The sequence below is a fragment of the Quercus lobata genome, chromosome 10 (assembly GCF_001633185.2).
Source record: "Quercus lobata isolate SW786 chromosome 10, ValleyOak3.0 Primary Assembly, whole genome shotgun sequence".
In the NCBI taxonomy this organism is placed as follows: Eukaryota; Viridiplantae; Streptophyta; class Magnoliopsida; order Fagales; family Fagaceae; genus Quercus; species Quercus lobata.
In genome coordinates this window covers 7,161,258-7,178,454 of record NC_044913.1, presented here as the reverse complement: position 1 = coordinate 7,178,454, position 17,197 = coordinate 7,161,258, and the positions used below count along the sequence as shown (strand labels likewise).

The window sequence follows — 17,197 nt, the reverse complement described above, 5'->3', positions numbered from 1 at the left end:
GGTGAATTAAAAAGATTTGAAAGGGTAATTTAATATGCTTAAATATGTGCCCAAGTTTGACAAAACATTTGCGTGTGAAGGAAAAAGAGGATAAAGGGTAAAAGGACATGGAAATTTCCTTTGCTTTCTTATGAGTTGGATGATTCATACCTACCCAAAAAAATATATAAGTTGGACTTGGATGATTCCTGAACTATTATTTCTCTTTCCCTCTCGGCCAATCATTATCTTCTTTCTTTTTCTATAATATTTTCCTTAACACGAAGATTCCTATAAATGTAAGATCCTTGTCATAAGATTATTTAAAAAAATATTATAATCTGTTTGCTTTCCAACGATTACCATCCATAGATACTAACACCTCGTGCCATTAACAATTACAAAAATTAAGGGTATGTTTAGTAATTGTTTTTTTCTCTTATTTTTTATTGTCAAAAACAGTTTTCTATTTTTGAGATTAAAAAACTTGTTTGATAACTCAAAATGGATAGAAAACAAAAACTGTTCTCAACCTCAATTTGTGAAAGAAATTGAAAACATACAAAAAGTTGTTTTCAGTTTCTAATTTTCAAAAGTTAATGAAAATACACATTTAATTTAATGAGTTAACATTAGAATTCAAATCCTAGTAATAACAATATTTAGTATTTTCTATTTTTTTCTTCAAAAAACTATTTATTTTTTTTAGTTTCAACTAACCAAATATGTTTTTTTTATTTCAAAAATACAAGAAAATTGTTTTTTCTTTATATTCCCCAAAACAAGTTTTTGAAAATAGAAAACAAAAACTATTACCAAACATAACCTAAGAGTAATTCAAGTAATTTTTAGATACTCTCGAAGCACTAATTACAAAAATTAAGAGTAATTCAAGTAATTTTTAAATATTTTCAAAACACAAAGAATGATGAGATCTACTATAAATATGAGAGAAATAAACACTATTTTACTATACTTCGAAAGAAACTATGAACTTTCCAAAAATTAAACATGCTAAATGATGTTTAACATTACATGGCATAGATTTATTTATTTAATACATTCTCTATAGCTCCTTAGGATGTTCCATTTACATAAAGTATACTTTCCAAAAATTAATATAGTCAAATTTAAGGGACCCCAAAATCTTCGCCCCAGATTTTAGACCACATTTTTTCCTGGAAACCAGTCATTAGTTGACTAGTTGTCACTCTTTGTCACTCTTTGCTCACAATTTTTTTAATACACCCACACCAAACATCCCCTTAATTAAACAGAGAATTATTATTTTATTATTTTACTATTCATTAATCACGCGCAACCACAAACAACCTAGTTTCTTTATCTGGCAGTGTGCGTCACTGAAACACTTATAAGCTTTCTCGATCTGTCAAAAAAACTAACATCATCATTCCTTTTCCTTATCTAATGGCTGAGGAAAAGAGTCTCGAAGAGGTACTCTCACTGCCAATCCTACTAGCCGATCGAGTGAGCAAGTCTGCTCGAGAAGCCGAGGCATCAAAACTCGAGTGTCTCGACTTGGCAAAGCAAGTCGACCGGCTCTCCCAGATGCTTCGAGCGGCAGTTCGACTCCCGTGGACAGCTTCGCAGTCTCATCAAACTCTGTACGAGCAGCCCATCCGTCGAATCGTCGCCGACGTGGCGAAGAATCTCGACCGAGCCCTAACCTTGGTTCGAAAATGCAAGCACAGCGGCGTGCTTCGACAGGTGTTCTCGATCACCACCACGGCCGACTTCCGCAAGGTCTCGAACCTTCTCGAGTCTTCCATTGGCGACATGAAGTGGCTGCTCTCGATCTACGATTTCGATAACGGGACCAACCTTTCTCTGCCTCCGATAGCGAGCAACGACCCGATTCTGTCGTGGGTTTGGGCCCACACCGCTATGCTTCACATGGGTCAGCCGAAGGATCGAACCGACGCGGCTCTCGAGCTCGCTTCTCTGGCCAAAGACAACGATCGGAACAAGAAGATCATCGTCGACGAAGGTGGGGTCCCGCCGCTTCTCAAGCTGCTCAACAACGCCAACAGCAACGAACCCAATTCGGCGATTTCAGTTGAAGCTCAAATCGCGGCCGCCACTGCGCTTTTCAATATCGTCACGAACCGGGACCGTGTCCGATACGTGGTGGACACGCATGGGGTTCCGATAATTGTTCACGTTTTGACCGAGTCTACGATCAAAGTTCAAATCCCGGTTGCGAATTTAGTAGCTCGAATGGCTGAGCTCGACCCTTTGGCTCAAGAGGAGTTCGCTAGAGAAAACGTTACCAGACCTCTCGTGTCCTCGCTGGCAATGGATACGATTCTCGACGACCCGAATTTTCTCCAGTCGGGTAAGACTACAATTCACTCTTTAGTTCAATTAGCTGGGCAAACAACACAACCATTGAAAAGCAATCACACGGGGTCGTTTTCGTATAATTCAGATGGAAGTGGTAGAAGTGGTAGTGGTAGTGGTGGTGGTAGTTCTACTACTAATTCACATTATCATTATAATAGTAGTAATATTAGAAAAGAGAGGGATAATGAGACACCTGAAGTCAAACAAAAAGTCAAAGTTAGTTGTGCCCAGGCTTTATGGAAGTTATCCAAAGGTAGTTTAGTGAATAGTCGAAAGATCACGGAGACAAAAGGGTTGTTGTGTTTGGCGAAAATGATTGAGTTCGAGAAGGATGAGTTGCAGTTGAATTGTTTGATGACAGTTATGGAAATAGCTGCTGTGGCAGAAAATAATACTGATCTTAGGCGTGCCGCGTTTAAGCCTAGTTCTCCGCCTGCTAAGGCAGTGTTGGATCAACTGTTGAGAGTGATTCAAGATGGCGATAGTTGGACATTGCAAATTCCGGCGATCAAAGCTATTGGGTGTTTGGCGAGGACTTTTCCGGCTAGGGAGACGAGGATTATTGGTCCTTTGGTTTTGCAGCTTGGGAATAAGAATGTGGATGTGGCGACGGAGGCTGCTATTGCATTGAAGAAGTTTGTGTGTCCCGAGAATTTTAATTGCTTGGAGCATTCCAAGGCGATTTTGGAGTTCGATGGGGTTCCACCGCTGATGAAGCTTTTGAGGGCCAATGATTGGGCTCAAATGCACTCAGTTGTGTTGTTGTGTTATCTTGCATTGAATGTTGGTAATAGTAAGGCTCTTGAACAAGCACGGGCATTGAATGCACTTGAAGGGGCTGCTCGTTCTGTCGTGGCTCAAAATCCTGGTTTGAGGGACTTGATTGTTAAAGCCATGGATCATCTCACTCTTTATCAGCCTGGAGTTCCTCATCCCCATATGCAGCCCCATCTACTGTAAATGCGACAGTTTTGGCTGCGAGAACAATTAGTCCATGTGTGTCTTAGATTGTAAGTTGTAACATAGAAATGATTGTTTTTTACAATGTGAACACATGAAAAACAAAATTTGACTATGTAAGAGGTGGTTGTTCACGATATGAATAATCATCCCCAAGTAACTGTGCTTCATATGTGAATGGATGTTTTCTGATGTACATGTAATTAGCTATTGAAGGATTTTAGCAATTGAATTCTTAAAGAATTGCCAGCTTTTGCTTCTCTGTTTTTTCACCCTTGATATGCGTTTGTTCTCTTGCAATAACAACGGTTTTTATTTAGTGGCTGGAAACTTTTTCAACAAGAGAATCTTTATTTTACGGTTCTAGTTCTATTTTGTGCTCTTTGCAGACTGACTTGGATGGGCTGATAACAGATAACAATCTCTGTTTCACCTTTTGAGCAATGTTCATTGCAAGCTTGCTGATTGTTTGTATCAGGGTCGTGTAAAAGTTTGAAGCTTATCTTATGTTATTGCATGTGACCAAGGCAACAATTGTTGTTATTCTGTTTTGCTCTGTTAAGCTGCCATCAATCGTTAAAGCATGACTGCCAAGCTTGATATTTTTGTTAGGCATAGTTCTGATAATAGTTCCTCTCCTCTTGTTGATATAATGAGCAATTGTTTGCATTTCTTCAACTAGTATAAATTGTGGTCACTTGTGAAGTTAGTTTCATCACAGCTTGGTTTAATATGCAAATGATGTTCCACTACAATGTCATTTGGAGTTGGGCAAGAAATGAACCAGCTGTTTTTCAATGAGCTACAATATTTTATGGCATATATGCTTGTACTTCCATAGCTTACTTCCAAGTATTTTGTATTTCATGACAGAGATTCTATCAATATTATTCTTGTGTTATGCCTATATATCTCTGGTTTGTATGGATCATGTTGTGTGTGAATTCTTTGTTTATCATGCTCATTGTGTCATCTTTGCCAGTAGCTAATTTTCTACTAATATTTAGTGGTCTAACCATGTTGAACACTGTACAACTAAAGTTGATGCTTTAATCATACTTTTTGCACTGTCGGAGCCAACTCTTATTGGCCAAGGATTTTCTTTTTCACTCTGGACTAATCTCATAAACACCAATCCAAAGCTACTATCTTGTGATGTTGTAAATTCACTGGCACTGACCAGATTGAGGGAATTGATTGTGAAGGAAATGGACCACCCACCTCACTCTTTATCAGCCTGGAGCTCCTCATCCCCCATAGGCAGCCTTATTCACTGTAAATGTCAATATGTTTGCTGCAGGAACAATTCCTCAATGAGAGTGTGTACTACATTGTAAGTTGTAAGTTGTAACATATGAACGATGCTTTATTACAGTGTAAAAATAAAAAAAACGAAATTTGACTATGTAAGAAGTGGTTCATGATTCACGGTATTAAATCATCATCCCCATGTAACCATGTTAACTAGTTGAGTTTCATTATATGAGTTGATGTTTTCGAATGTACATGTAATTGTTTGTGGATAATTTGACGAATTTAGCTATTGAATTCTTAAAGAATTTCCACAGTTTTTTTCTCCACTGTTTTCTGACACTTGATATGTGTTTGTTCTCTTGCAATGAAAATGATCTTATTTAGTGGCTAGAAACTTTTTCAAAGTGAGGTTATAAGTGATTGATTTTGTTATTATGGATCTGGTTCTATTATGTGCTCTTTGCAGACTGACTTGAATGGGCTGCTCTCAGATAACAATCTCTGTTTCATCTTTTGAGCAATGTTCAATGCAAGCTTGCAGATTATTTGTCATGGTCATGTAGAATTTTGAAGCTTATCTTACGTTAATTTCATGTGACTGAGGCAACTATTGTTGGTATTCTGTTTTGTTCTATTCAGGTGCCATCAAACATTTAAGCACGATACTACTGCAAAGCTTGATATTTTAGTTAGGCATAGTTCTGGCAATTTCTCTTCTTATCTTATTAATATAATGTGCAATTGGTTGCATTTCTTCAGCCTGTATAAATTGTGGTTACTAATGTAGTTAGTTTCATAAAGGTTTAGTTTACTATGCAAATGATGTTGTTCCCTGGTAACTACAATGTCATTCGAATTTGCCCAAGAAATGAACCAGCCGATTTTCAACGAGGAACAATATTTTATTTCATATATGCTTGCACTTCGAAAACTTGCCTCCACCTATCTGACTAGAATTCTATCAATATTATGCTATCAATCTCCAGTTTGTAGGGATCATGTTGCGTTCTGATTCTTTGTTTACAGTGCTTAGTGTGTTGCCTTTGCCACTGGCTATTTTTCTACTTTCACCTTTAGTGGTCTGCCTATGTTGAACATTGTATAACTAAAGTTGATGCTTTGATAATACTTTGTGCATTGTCGCAACCTACTCTTTTTGGGCTTGGATCTTTTTCATTCTGTACTTCTAATACTCTCATAATCATCTATCAAAAGTTGCTTTCTCTTGATCTTGTAAATTCACCGGCACTGACCAGATCGAGGAAGACTGATTTGAGAAACTTTGGGTCATGCCCTTTCCTGAAATATCTCAAAGAACGGTTTAAAGTTCATTTGTCTTGGCATAGAGTGAGCGGTGTGCAGAAGCTTAAAACCAAAGTGAGTGGCGGAAATGCCATTTACATTTTTTTATAGGCAGTTCGGTTTGTTGCATTAGAGGGGTACTCAGTTTCATTCATGGCTAATGAAGAGGGTTCCATGTGGTTCACATTGGAGTTCCTGATTCATATTATTCAATTCTTTTTGGGTAAGTTGATTCATGTGGTTCATGCCATATGCAATAGTTTGATGAATTTGCCTATGACTAGGGAAACGCACTTTATACTCTTGAAGACCTTGGTGATTCTCAAATTCTGTAAACTGAAGATAGAGAACCACAATGATTTTGAACTTCAATTTTATAGTTTTGTATCCATGATGGCCCGACTCCAAACCTGATGTTAATTGATTGATAACCTAGCTTCTATTTGTAACCGGTAACTAACGTAGTTGTTAATATAGCACGATACACGATGCATTCTGTATCGTAGCCAAAAAATTGTGTTGTAAGTGCGTATTAGTAGTGCTTATAAATCGTTTGATATGAATTGTATTTGTAGAGAGTGAAAATTTTCACGTACTAAGTCTTTAAGTGTAATGAGTGAGTAAGTCTCAAATATTATATGGTAAGAATCATATATATTAGACGATATAAACATATGGGTTTGAATTGAGTTTTTTTTACTAAAAATTGGGCCTTAGCTTGAGCCCAAAAGTTGTTTTACTTGTTTTTAATCAAAATTATTAAGCTACTTTAATTTAATATAGTAAAGTGGCTTATAAAAAATTAATTTAATATATATATATATATATATTTTATTTGTGTGATTCTACAAATGAGTTTTTCTAATTTTTCTAGGTATATAAAAAGTAGTTGATTGATTATACAAATTCATGTGTTCCTATCTGTCGGGAAAAGGATCTCACTTGGGATCATTGTATCCGTGCTATTGATGATAAGACAAGTAGGCTAAAACTTAAATGCAACTATTTGTGAAACAAATATTAGAGTTGAGTTACACGAATGAAGAACCACCTAGCACAAACTTGGAAGGATGTTAAACCATGCTTGAAAGTGTCAGATGATAATATTAAAAATTATTTTGCCAAACTTTTGGAAAAAGTTAAGAAAATAAATGAGCAGCTTGATGATGATTTTGATGTTGAATGTCTTCAAGAAGATTTACAGAATATTGATGGTGATAATTAAATTAGTTATTAGTTGCATGTGTTTCAAATTCATAATAAGTATTTCATTTATATATGTGTATCTATAATTTTTTCACAAAACATCAATCAATCATCAATATCAATATATATATATATATATATATATATATAAAAGAAGAGACTTCATGCAAGAGTGCATGAGCTCTTGCCATGTGGCGTTTTAATTTTGCATTTAGCTTTTTTAACCTCTTTCATTAAGTTTTTTTAACTGTTACCCAATAAATCACAATAACTTATTTTTACTATTACATAAAATATGGGCTATTATTGACAATTACTCTAAACAATGGACTACCTTTTAAAAATAGACTAAAACTTATGAAAAGCTCAATCATATTTATTACCTTACATATTATGACCTAGGCTTGACCCTCCCCACGTGTAGGTGAAAGGCTTTGCATGTTGTAAAATCTATTCTTTTATATATCCCCGTCTTCTTAGGAATCAAAAAGTTATGCTTCTATAATTTCTCTCCCAATATTTACATTTCATTTAAAAAAGTATGATCATTTTCAAAATTTCATGTTCCTCTTATATAGTTTATTTATTTATTTATTGTTGAATCCCAAAATATTTAGTTTAGCTCTCTAAAAACTATTTATACTTCAATAAAAAAAAAAACCAATTGTTAACCCACAGAAAAAATATTGATTTGTTGTTCAATCCCATAATATTATGTTCATTTAAAGTATTTAGTTTAGCTGTCTCTATAAATTGTTTGCAATTCAATAAGAAAGAAAATTAAAAAATAATAATTGTTAACACACAGAAAAAAAAATTGATTTGTTTGTTGAATCCGAAAATATTATATTCATTTGAAGTTTTTAGTTTATAATTTAATAAGAAAAAAATTATTAAAAAAAAAAAAAAAAAAAAAAAAAAAAACAAAGGAAGTATTTTTCAAATACCTTTTCCAAAGAAGGCGTATGATCATGTACAAGAAAAAGATTGCATAGATGTATTATACAAACATAGAGTTGTCAAAGAAATTTGGAGGTGGAAGTCATAGGAGCAAAAAGCGTAATGACATAGCAATGATCCATGATATTGATAGTTGTAATAGAGAAAGACTTAATAGGCGAATGGTACTAAACCTTAACCGTGCTTGGGAAAGTAGTTCAAATGATAAATGTTTACGGTGATCAACCCCTTCACTTATAAATGGTTTTTTCACACTTGGTTGTTGGGCTTAATGGTGATGTTGCTACTACAACTACTATGCAAGAATTTGGGAGACATCTTCCCAGCAAATGTCAGTGCCTTGGATGAGCATACAACTGAGCTTACAAGTATTAATTTAATAATTGTTCATGATTGTACTAATTCAACAATTAGCTTGGTTAGAGTATCTATATGTATGACTGTGAAATGCCTAAAAGTGTATTGAATCTTCGCTTAGGCTAAAGTATAGTCACCCTTGATGTACTCATAAAACATGATAGTGATTAAAAAGAAATATTTTATTTGATAGAGGTTTGATCAAAATAAATTCTTAAAATTACCCATATGTGTTTTTCTTTTTGATGTTTTGTCAAAGTTACATTAACACTTACGATTTTTGCAAACTCTACAAAATGACTAGTGTAGGGTTAAGGGCCTAAAGTGTATATTGGGCCTTAGGCCTTGTCCGAGGAGGAATAAATAGTTATAGGTAATTCTAGTCTAAAGCCTCATAAGTAGGAAATGAGTGGAAGGTGGTCCGAGAAGGAGCATCTCCTCGGATAAACTGGGAACAACTCCAATATGTATCTTGATAATTAAGGTGACATTCCAGGAAGCTCCAGCGACAGGAACGTGCATCATAAACGTACTAGGGTGATGGGAACTTAAAAATATCTAAGGGAAAACTGTTACCACCGCATTAAATGCACTACAGCTTCTCTTCTGGCCGCATTTATGTGGAGAAGATCCCTGAACAGTGCTACCTTGACAATCACAACTCACAGAAAGCTAAAGAGGGTGTTTGATGGGACGGGTACTCAAGTAAACAAGTGTAGGATTAAGATGATCTAGAGGGAGCTATATAATATAAGAAACCTCCCATGAGGAAGGGATCTGAAAAATCAAGAAAGAAACATTGTAGCAATCTAGAATCAGACTTGTAACATTACCTAAGAATAATATATATAAGAACCAGTGTCCTAGACTTCGCCAAGAACGTTTTTTCTTCAGTTTACACTTGTGTATTTTCATTATTTTGTCATCAAGCCTACCTAACTTGTTGTTTGGTTAACTAAAACTCAATTTTCTAACCCATTCTCTATAAATTCATTGTTTTAGGCTTTTTGGGCCTAAATCCATTTATACCTTGGGTCAGGATCCCAAATCTGGTCCTTACAACTAGGATTCACAATTTTGAAGCCCTGTCAACTATATGACTTTTTTTTTTCAACATGCATATCAATATTTGATAGACATAAGAGCACTGATTGAATTTATTTTACTTTTGAAAATATGTTGCAACGTTTCATATTAGCTTTTTATTTATCTTAACCATGTAAGGAAATAATCAATAAAGGAGGAGCTTATGTTGCATGGTCATAAAATAATTTCTTATATAATATTTTAAAATAAATTTATATCGTGCCCATGCATCGCACGGGACATCAACTAGTTTTATTAATGTATGCGTGTCGTAAGATACACGATACATTAAAAAAAAAGATTCATGATACGTACGATTCAAGTTTTGACAACTATGGTAACTAAGGCTTGCATTGTAGGTGCAAGTTGCAGATTCGAATTTATTTTTAAGTAAAGCTGATGTGAGTTGCAGACTAATTGCAGCCACTATGGGAAATGTTTGAGAACTAATAGTAAAAAAACACTCTTGGCAAATTTCCCTTGAGCCCAATTTGTTATGTTATTGGTACTTTGCATTTTGTATACTGAATTCCTAGGATTTTGTGGCTGAAGGCTGTGATGTTATGTCATTAATGAGTCAAAACAAGAAAGGACCTTTGCTTTCCGGATGCTGCATAGAGCCAAAGAAGTTTGCTGTTGAGGCTGCTACTTAACTTTTCAATAAACACAGTCCTATCAAAATGTAAATCATTTTTTCCATTTTCAGTTAGTATCTCCAACCATGTTCCATTGTTGGAAACATTCAAGTTAGAGAAACTGGTGAAATACATACAATACAACTTAGATGTTGTTAGTTTAATTTCTGTTTTGCTTATTTGGATTCTTCTCAGTGTTTTGCCTTGCTTTGATGCCGAAAATATAAGCAAGAGACTAGGAACACAGTTATTAAAAAAACTATGAAATGCCAGTTCCACCTAACTTAGTTAAAACAAAGTATTAAACTAGATGTGTAATGGAGCAGAAAGCGATTCCCGTGTCTTAATTCATCACAATGGGAAGCACACAATCATTAAACGTGTAATTAATAAGATATATTTATTCGATTGACGAATGGGGCAATCAATCAATTGGGATGTGAAAACACTTTCCTTGAGTTGTCAGTAGGTAGCTTATATATCTTTGATGAGAAGCTATAATAAAAACTTTCAAATTAAGAAACAGCTTTATGTACTCTTAAGTTTCTCTTCCCTTTCACCCTTACACGTTTAGGGTCATTATTATTATTAAGCCACATTGCCAAACTGCAAAATCTGGTTGAGAAATGCTTTCGTAGAGGCCTTAAAGAACCATGAATGTATGTCCATCCAATCCTTCATAGGTTAGAAGTTGTAAAACTGTATTGAACAAAATCATTACTAACAAACCATTATTAAAAACCTTGAACATGTTTTTATTCCTTTCATTATAGAATTTATTACTACTCTAAGGTTTGGATTATAATTCTTCTTGAAGTCTTTGTTTTCTGTAAAAAGTTAAATTTTTGTTTATTTCTAATGAGTAATGACCCATATGATTGATTCCCTTTGACTGAGCTCCAAGGTACATTATGCTATATAGGCGGCAGGCCCTGAATGTACTGAAAAAGGCAATTGACATTAGTAACAATCCCTTTGTGTGTATGAACCTCATAATATATATTGGTACAATTGTAGAAATATATTCACATCCTACCCGCAATTATAGTCCCAATTATTTTTTTGGCCTATTATTTCTCAGAATCAGGTCTACATGTGATCTTAAGTTCAACCAATGAGTAGAAAAACTTTTTTTTTTTTCCTTCTGACTTTTTATGCCACAGAATTTATTACCTGTTAGCTTCATCATTAGGGGTGTTTGTTAGTATCTCATTGTTTTAAAGTTTAAATTCACACTCTTTGTACATTCCAATGTTAGTGTTTTGCAACTATAATGGGGATTTGATAGAATTCTCTTTTGTTTTCACAAGCTTTGGAAGGAGATGGCCATCGGATCTGTGTAATTTTTGCTCAAAGAGTCAAAGGTGAATTTGTCTTGGCCAGATTTTAAGTATAACTGACAGACCTAACTTGGGCGGCAGGTACATCAACGAATAGAATCGCATTGATTTTGCACTCAAATTTTGTATGCTAGGTTCATTGGCCCTTAGATGTTGGCCAAGGAAATTATTTGTACCGTGTGGGCCAAATTCTTCTTTAAAAAAGATGTGGGCCAATTAAGATGGATGTCAACATGTACGGTGAACCTCGTCATCACTGCTTTTTTTAGTCTTTAATTTTTTCTAGCAGTAATATTAGAGATATGATAAATTTTAAAAATAAATTGGTGCCTCAAAAATAATGTAACGAAGACATTTATTTATTATAATGTTAAAGTGGTATTGTCAAATTTATTATCACTACGTACTAATGGTAGTTCACGTGTAAGAATTATACTTCTATTATAAATTAACAAATATGCAAGTTATGACAAAGTGTGTATCTATAAAAGAATTATAAAATTAATGTTAGTTTTATCTAACTTCGATAATGAAACGTTAAGCTGAAATCATGATTTCAGTTTAGAAAAAATTTACACACAATTTTGTGTGTAACGGCTTGACGGGCGGTGTGTGTAACAGACATTTCCGTGCAGAGTTACTAAACTGAACCTTGTTTGCGGTATAAACTCAATATTTTGGATCTTTCTCCAAAAAAAAAAAAAAAAAAAATGATGAAAAACTCAGTCATGCTGTCGGTGATGAAGATGGTGAGAAAAATCTCAAACAGCTATCATTAGGAAAACCATGGAAAAATCACTCATTTGTCGGGCACCGTTATTAATTTGACCAAGAAGGAAAACATGCACCACAATCTGGTTCTCTTTATAAAACCTTTCACTTTTAAAGTTGAAGTATAATTTGGCAAACACCACCTTTTTTTCCAGGTTCAAAACCTCAAATGGTATTATAAACAACGTTTGCTTTATAGCAATGTCGGCACACTTCAAGTTCTTAAAAGAAGTTTCCTATGAATTTCTATTTAAGCACATTGGTTTTGGACTTTTGCGACTTGCAAGCATCTTTTACAGTCGTTAAGATGTTCTTGTATGCAATTTAGACCAGAAATTTTTAAGAAAAAAGTGTGACTAGACTGTTACTTAGAACATGGTGTTTTCAGCATCAAACAAATTAGTACCACCTCAATTATAATGAACCTCTTGATTGCTTCAATGCAGGTCTATTATAGTGGCCGTGCAGGACCATTAATTTGGTATCAAAATATATGAACACGTTTATGAGTTTTGTGTGACTTGTTATTGTCCATCATATCGTATTCCAACTTTGGAAGCCTCAAAACCTTTTTTGGCTGACTCGTCACGATTCCAAAACAACTTGTAAGGTTCATAAGAAGCAGTGGTACTAATAGAGATCAAAGATTGGTAATTTTGTTAGGTATTATATTGGTCACAAGAACTAAAAGTTGTATTATCGCATCCAACAATGACCTCCTTAAATGGACGTCTTTGGAATACATATCAAGTTAGAACCATCATTGGTCCTAAGCATATGGTTAGGAGTATTGGAAGATTAGGTCAAGCATATAACACCTAGATCCACACTCTGTTAGAATGATAGTCAAATAATTAAATTCATGTTTTCTAACCGTTTAAACTTTTAGGATAAGTGGTAATTTATCACAATTTAACCGGTTTTTTTTTCAAGTTTATGCTTTAGATCGGATAAGTCATTCTTTTTGGCTGTCTTTTGGGACCAAATTTGATGCAGCCTTTTGTGATTCACAACTAGTGAATAGGGAATAGTGATCTAAAGTGTGATACATCGTTGTAGTTCTGATAAGTCTTGGTCCTCTTTTTCTGTTTAGATATCTTTTGCGAAAGGAAACAAAGGACATTAAAGTTTTGGAAAAGCTATATAGACTTTGAAGTTATGGCGCTGACTATTTTTATATCAAGTTTAGGACCCATTTTGCAAGCCGTGTGTGTGGAAAGCATCCAAATACAATTGAAACCAAAGATGATTAATCCAATTGGGACTAATCCACATTTACTGTTTTTAGACCCCACTTTGCTCTCTCTCCAATAATGCAAAGGACAGGACTCTCTAATGCATGGATGAATCTGGAGCCCGCAGTTGGATCATATGCTAGAAAATCAGCATAATCTTATAGACAATAGGCCCGGATATTCTTATTAATTAAGCTCTGCCAGCGGTTCAATATATCACAATCTGAACCTACCCCACCTATCTCATATATGTACATTCAACATATAATATATGTTTGTACAAAATAACAATGATTAACTTCATATGGGTTTAGGGTCAAATTCAAATACACAAAAAAGAGAGAATAAAAGAATGCAAGCCTTTGCTTCTGTTTGTGGGTACAGATAATTTTTGCCGGGGACTAAAAAGTGGTTTAGGTTAAACAGTAGTAAAATGAAAGGCATGGAAAAGCACTATATAACTGTAAATACCAACGATAAATATTAGTTAAGACAGGGTGGAAAGATTAGGACCGCAAAACCATAATCTGCAAGAACATTATTTCAATTTGCTGAAAACAAATACAAATCAAAGCTCAAAGAAAGATCAGCTGGATTATTATTATAACCTACTTGGAAACCAAAAAAAAAAACAAAAACAAAAAAAAAACAAAGACTTCCATCTCAAACTTTAAGTTGAAATTCCCTGTACTATCAACATGTTTGTGTATTGTGGTTTATGTAGGGAAAAAAAAGTGAAAAAAAAAAAATTAAAATAAAAAACAAAGAATTTACAGTTCATATCTGCTGGAAAACATCAAAATGTGCTCCTGTTAGATCTTCTGAAAGTGACGTTAATGGATAGCTACCGAAATCTACGGAATTGTGAGCTTGAAGCTGACCTTCTTGCCAAGAACCTGCCTTCAATTCCTCAGTTTTTATCTCATTGGCCGGAAACTGAAACAAAGACTCCAACTTGGTATCTGAATCCCATGAATAGGCTGCATTTTCTAACATAATATCATTCACTGGGAACCCTGCGTAGCTGCTCATGTTTGAGCTGTTGCTAGAGCTTTCTTTCACCTCATTGTTCATGAAAAAGGAGCTCATTTTTGAACCTGAATTATCAGAAAACTCTGCGCCGGATAAGTTTCCATGATCAGAATTGGTCAGACTTGGCATTGAAGTGAAACCATAGTTGGAATTTGTATCAAATTGGCTTTGGTCAATGTCGGGTTTGATATTTGTGTGATGATTCTGATCAGGTACAAAAGTTGAAGTATATCCATTTGAATCGACACCCGCTTGGAACTCAAAGTAAGACATTGGATCAAAGCTTGGCTTGTACATGAAAAGCTCTCTTGAAGCTTCTGTTAGTCCATTATGATCATAGTAATTTGAGTCATCAACTAGAAATGCTGGACCACCCTGTGAAGCCATAGTTGATACAGTAGTACTTGGAAGTCCTCGAGACTGAAAGCATGTTGTTTCTGTACATTTTTTCTCATCCTTTGGTTCAACTTTGCTTAGTGGCTTGTGAGTGGATGGATCAATCCCTTGCTTCATTAGCTTCTTCTTCAAACATGAATTCCAGAAGTTTTTTATCTCATTGTCTGTTCGCCCAGGTAGCTGTGCTGCAATTTGAGCCCACCTGAAATTCACCAAAATAGTTTATTAAAACTCAAATTATTGAATACCCATTTCCATTATTGTCTCAAGGAATAAAAATCTGATGCCTATTTGAATGAGAATAGTCTTATATATATACCTGTTGCCAAGAACTTCATGTAGACTCATAATGAGATCCTCCTCTTGCTGTGAAAACATTCCTCTCTTCAAATCGGGTCTCAAGTAGTTTATCCATCGCAACCTGCAACTCTTTCCACACCTTTGCAATCCTGCAAGAAACCAAAACAGTTAAGATTGTTTGAATACCAAAAGGCTTGGTAACTATTTAGGTACCATTTGAAAAAGATGTTACAAAGTTGATGTAGAATTGAAATATTACCAGCTTGTTTAGGGACTGAACTCCAGCAACCAATACCAAATCTTGTTATGTGATTGAACAGTTTCTCATCTTCTTCAGGAGACCATAAACCTTTCCTTAACTTTTGTTTCAAGCAGCAAGAATGGCGCCCCATTCTGCTAGCAGCTAAAGACTATTGCAAGGATTGTGTACAATGTTATGTAAGGCAGTTTGCAAGTATATATATATATAATCACTTCTTGGACATGGGAAATGTTTTGAGAGGTGTGGGAATTAATATATGTCTATGTTTCAAGAGTGGAAAAATCAAGAATAAAATCTTATAATTTAAAGGGAAGAGGCATAAATCATACTTAGAATTCAAGTTATGAAGAGAGAGAGAGAGAGAGGCTTGAGGAAGGTGAAGCAATCAAGTGGGTTTTACGCAAATCCGGTGCTCTGCTTTTGCATTGGACTGGATTGGTTTTTAAGATATCTCTCTGTAGAAAAATTAAAAAAGTAATACCAACGAGAACCATTCCATAAACGTGTAGCTGTGAGTTAAAATACAGTTATATGTTTATGTTTACATTAATAACAGTAACAAGTACACTAAGTTCCTTGTGTCTTAAAGCTTAAACCTCATAGCAGATAGTATTTTTTTTTTTTTTTAATCTCTTTCTGTGTCCATTTATTACTGAGTAAAAATAATTTCAACACATTAATTTAATCATATTTGTGGTGCATGCTACTAATTGTTTAGAACCTCCAACTTAAATGAGTCCTAACCACCATGAATATTTAATATGATTTTGGAGCTAATATTTGATTAGAGAAATAATTGGATGCCGTTAACGCTGAAATACAAATCTCTGGTCAATGTCTTCAATGTTTAAAACAAAAATCAGAGCTTGAATGACATTTTTATAATTTCCCTCATGGTCCCTATGGCCTTTTAGTATATGTGTTTTCATACTTTAAAGTTACCCTTCTTGGCAGCTACCTTCCATGCTGCAATGCAATGCATTCTGATTGCCTTTAAGTTTAGGAAAATACTCAGTAATTTATAAATAATATTTTTCACAATTATTGAACCGGTAAATTATGAAAATATATCAAAGTGATGTAACTGATGAGTTAATGTAAAAATCAATAATAATTTGAGTTCGAGGACATGTAAAATTTTTGAGCTACAGATTTCCCTGTAATGAGTATTTCAACGTCGACCGACACAGTGTGCGTGGGCTCCATGCAAATGTTTGACTCTTGTAAGATCAGGGCTGCGTTAAGGTTGTATCGAAAGATACAATATAGAATGAACCAATAAATAAATAAATAATAACTTTCCAAAAAACATAAATAAATAATAACTTTCCAAAAAAAACATAAATAAATAAAAGGACTGGAAAGGTTTTTTTTTTTAAAATTTTTTTATAAGGAGGACTGGAAAGTTTTAATATTCATTGTTTTCTGTTTTTAGTAGCTTTCCTTTTGGGTTTACCATAATAAGCTTTGTATTGTAAGTGCATTCTATTTTAGCTAGATTAATAAGTTTTAATATCTATAACAAGTAACAAGCTCAATCTGTCATGTAATAATGAGCAATGATCATACTTAATCTGCAAACACAATTTACAAACTGGCACTGTTAGGTAGATGAGATTTATGGATTGAAGTATGTATAATTTATCAATAGTTTAATCAAAAAGATAGGATTACAATATTCCTAATACGTACAGTTCTTTGTATTGAGTAAAACAGAGTTTTGTTCTTTAGCTTTTCATTTAGGATGAATTGCATCAC

The 17,197-nt window shown here is 34.3% G+C and overlaps 2 protein-coding genes across 2 annotated transcripts; one reads left to right on the top strand and one right to left on the bottom strand.

Annotated features, from left to right (window-relative positions):
* The first annotated feature begins 1,283 nt into the window (after positions 1-1,283).
* On the top strand, positions 1,284-3,557 carry LOC115965348. The gene has a single exon (XM_031084543.1). It carries the CDS (start codon positions 1,408-1,410, stop codon positions 3,301-3,303), a length of 1,896 nt encoding a protein of 631 aa, XP_030940403.1. The 5' UTR covers positions 1,284-1,407; the 3' UTR covers positions 3,304-3,557.
* Positions 3,558-13,977: 10,420 nt separating this feature from the next.
* LOC115962918 (transcription factor MYB86-like) lies at positions 13,978-15,877 on the bottom strand. Its single transcript, XM_031081798.1, has 3 exons — positions 15,437-15,877; positions 15,197-15,326; positions 13,978-15,079 (listed from the first exon to the last, which is right to left on the bottom strand). The coding sequence occupies exons 1-3, from the start codon at positions 15,567-15,569 to the stop codon at positions 14,227-14,229; spliced, it is 1,116 nt and encodes a 371-aa protein (XP_030937658.1). The 5' UTR covers positions 15,570-15,877; the 3' UTR covers positions 13,978-14,226.
* Between the last annotated feature and the right edge of the window lie 1,320 nt (positions 15,878-17,197).

Excerpts from the sequence above, each read along its gene's own strand:
- LOC115965348 (XM_031084543.1), top strand. The coding sequence starts at position 1,408 with ATGGCTGAGGAAAAGAGTCTCGAAGAGGTACTCTCACTGCCAATCCTA.
- LOC115962918 (XM_031081798.1), bottom strand. The coding sequence starts at position 15,569 with ATGGGGCGCCATTCTTGCTGCTTGAAACAAAAGTTAAGGAAAGGTTTA. Across the intron at positions 15,327-15,436 it reads TTCAGTCCCTAAACAAGCTG|GATTGCAAAGGTGTGGAAAG; the intron begins GTAATATTTCAA and ends GGTTTCTTGCAG. Across the intron at positions 15,080-15,196 it reads CATGAAGTTCTTGGCAACAG|GTGGGCTCAAATTGCAGCAC; the intron begins GTATATATATAA and ends GGTGAATTTCAG.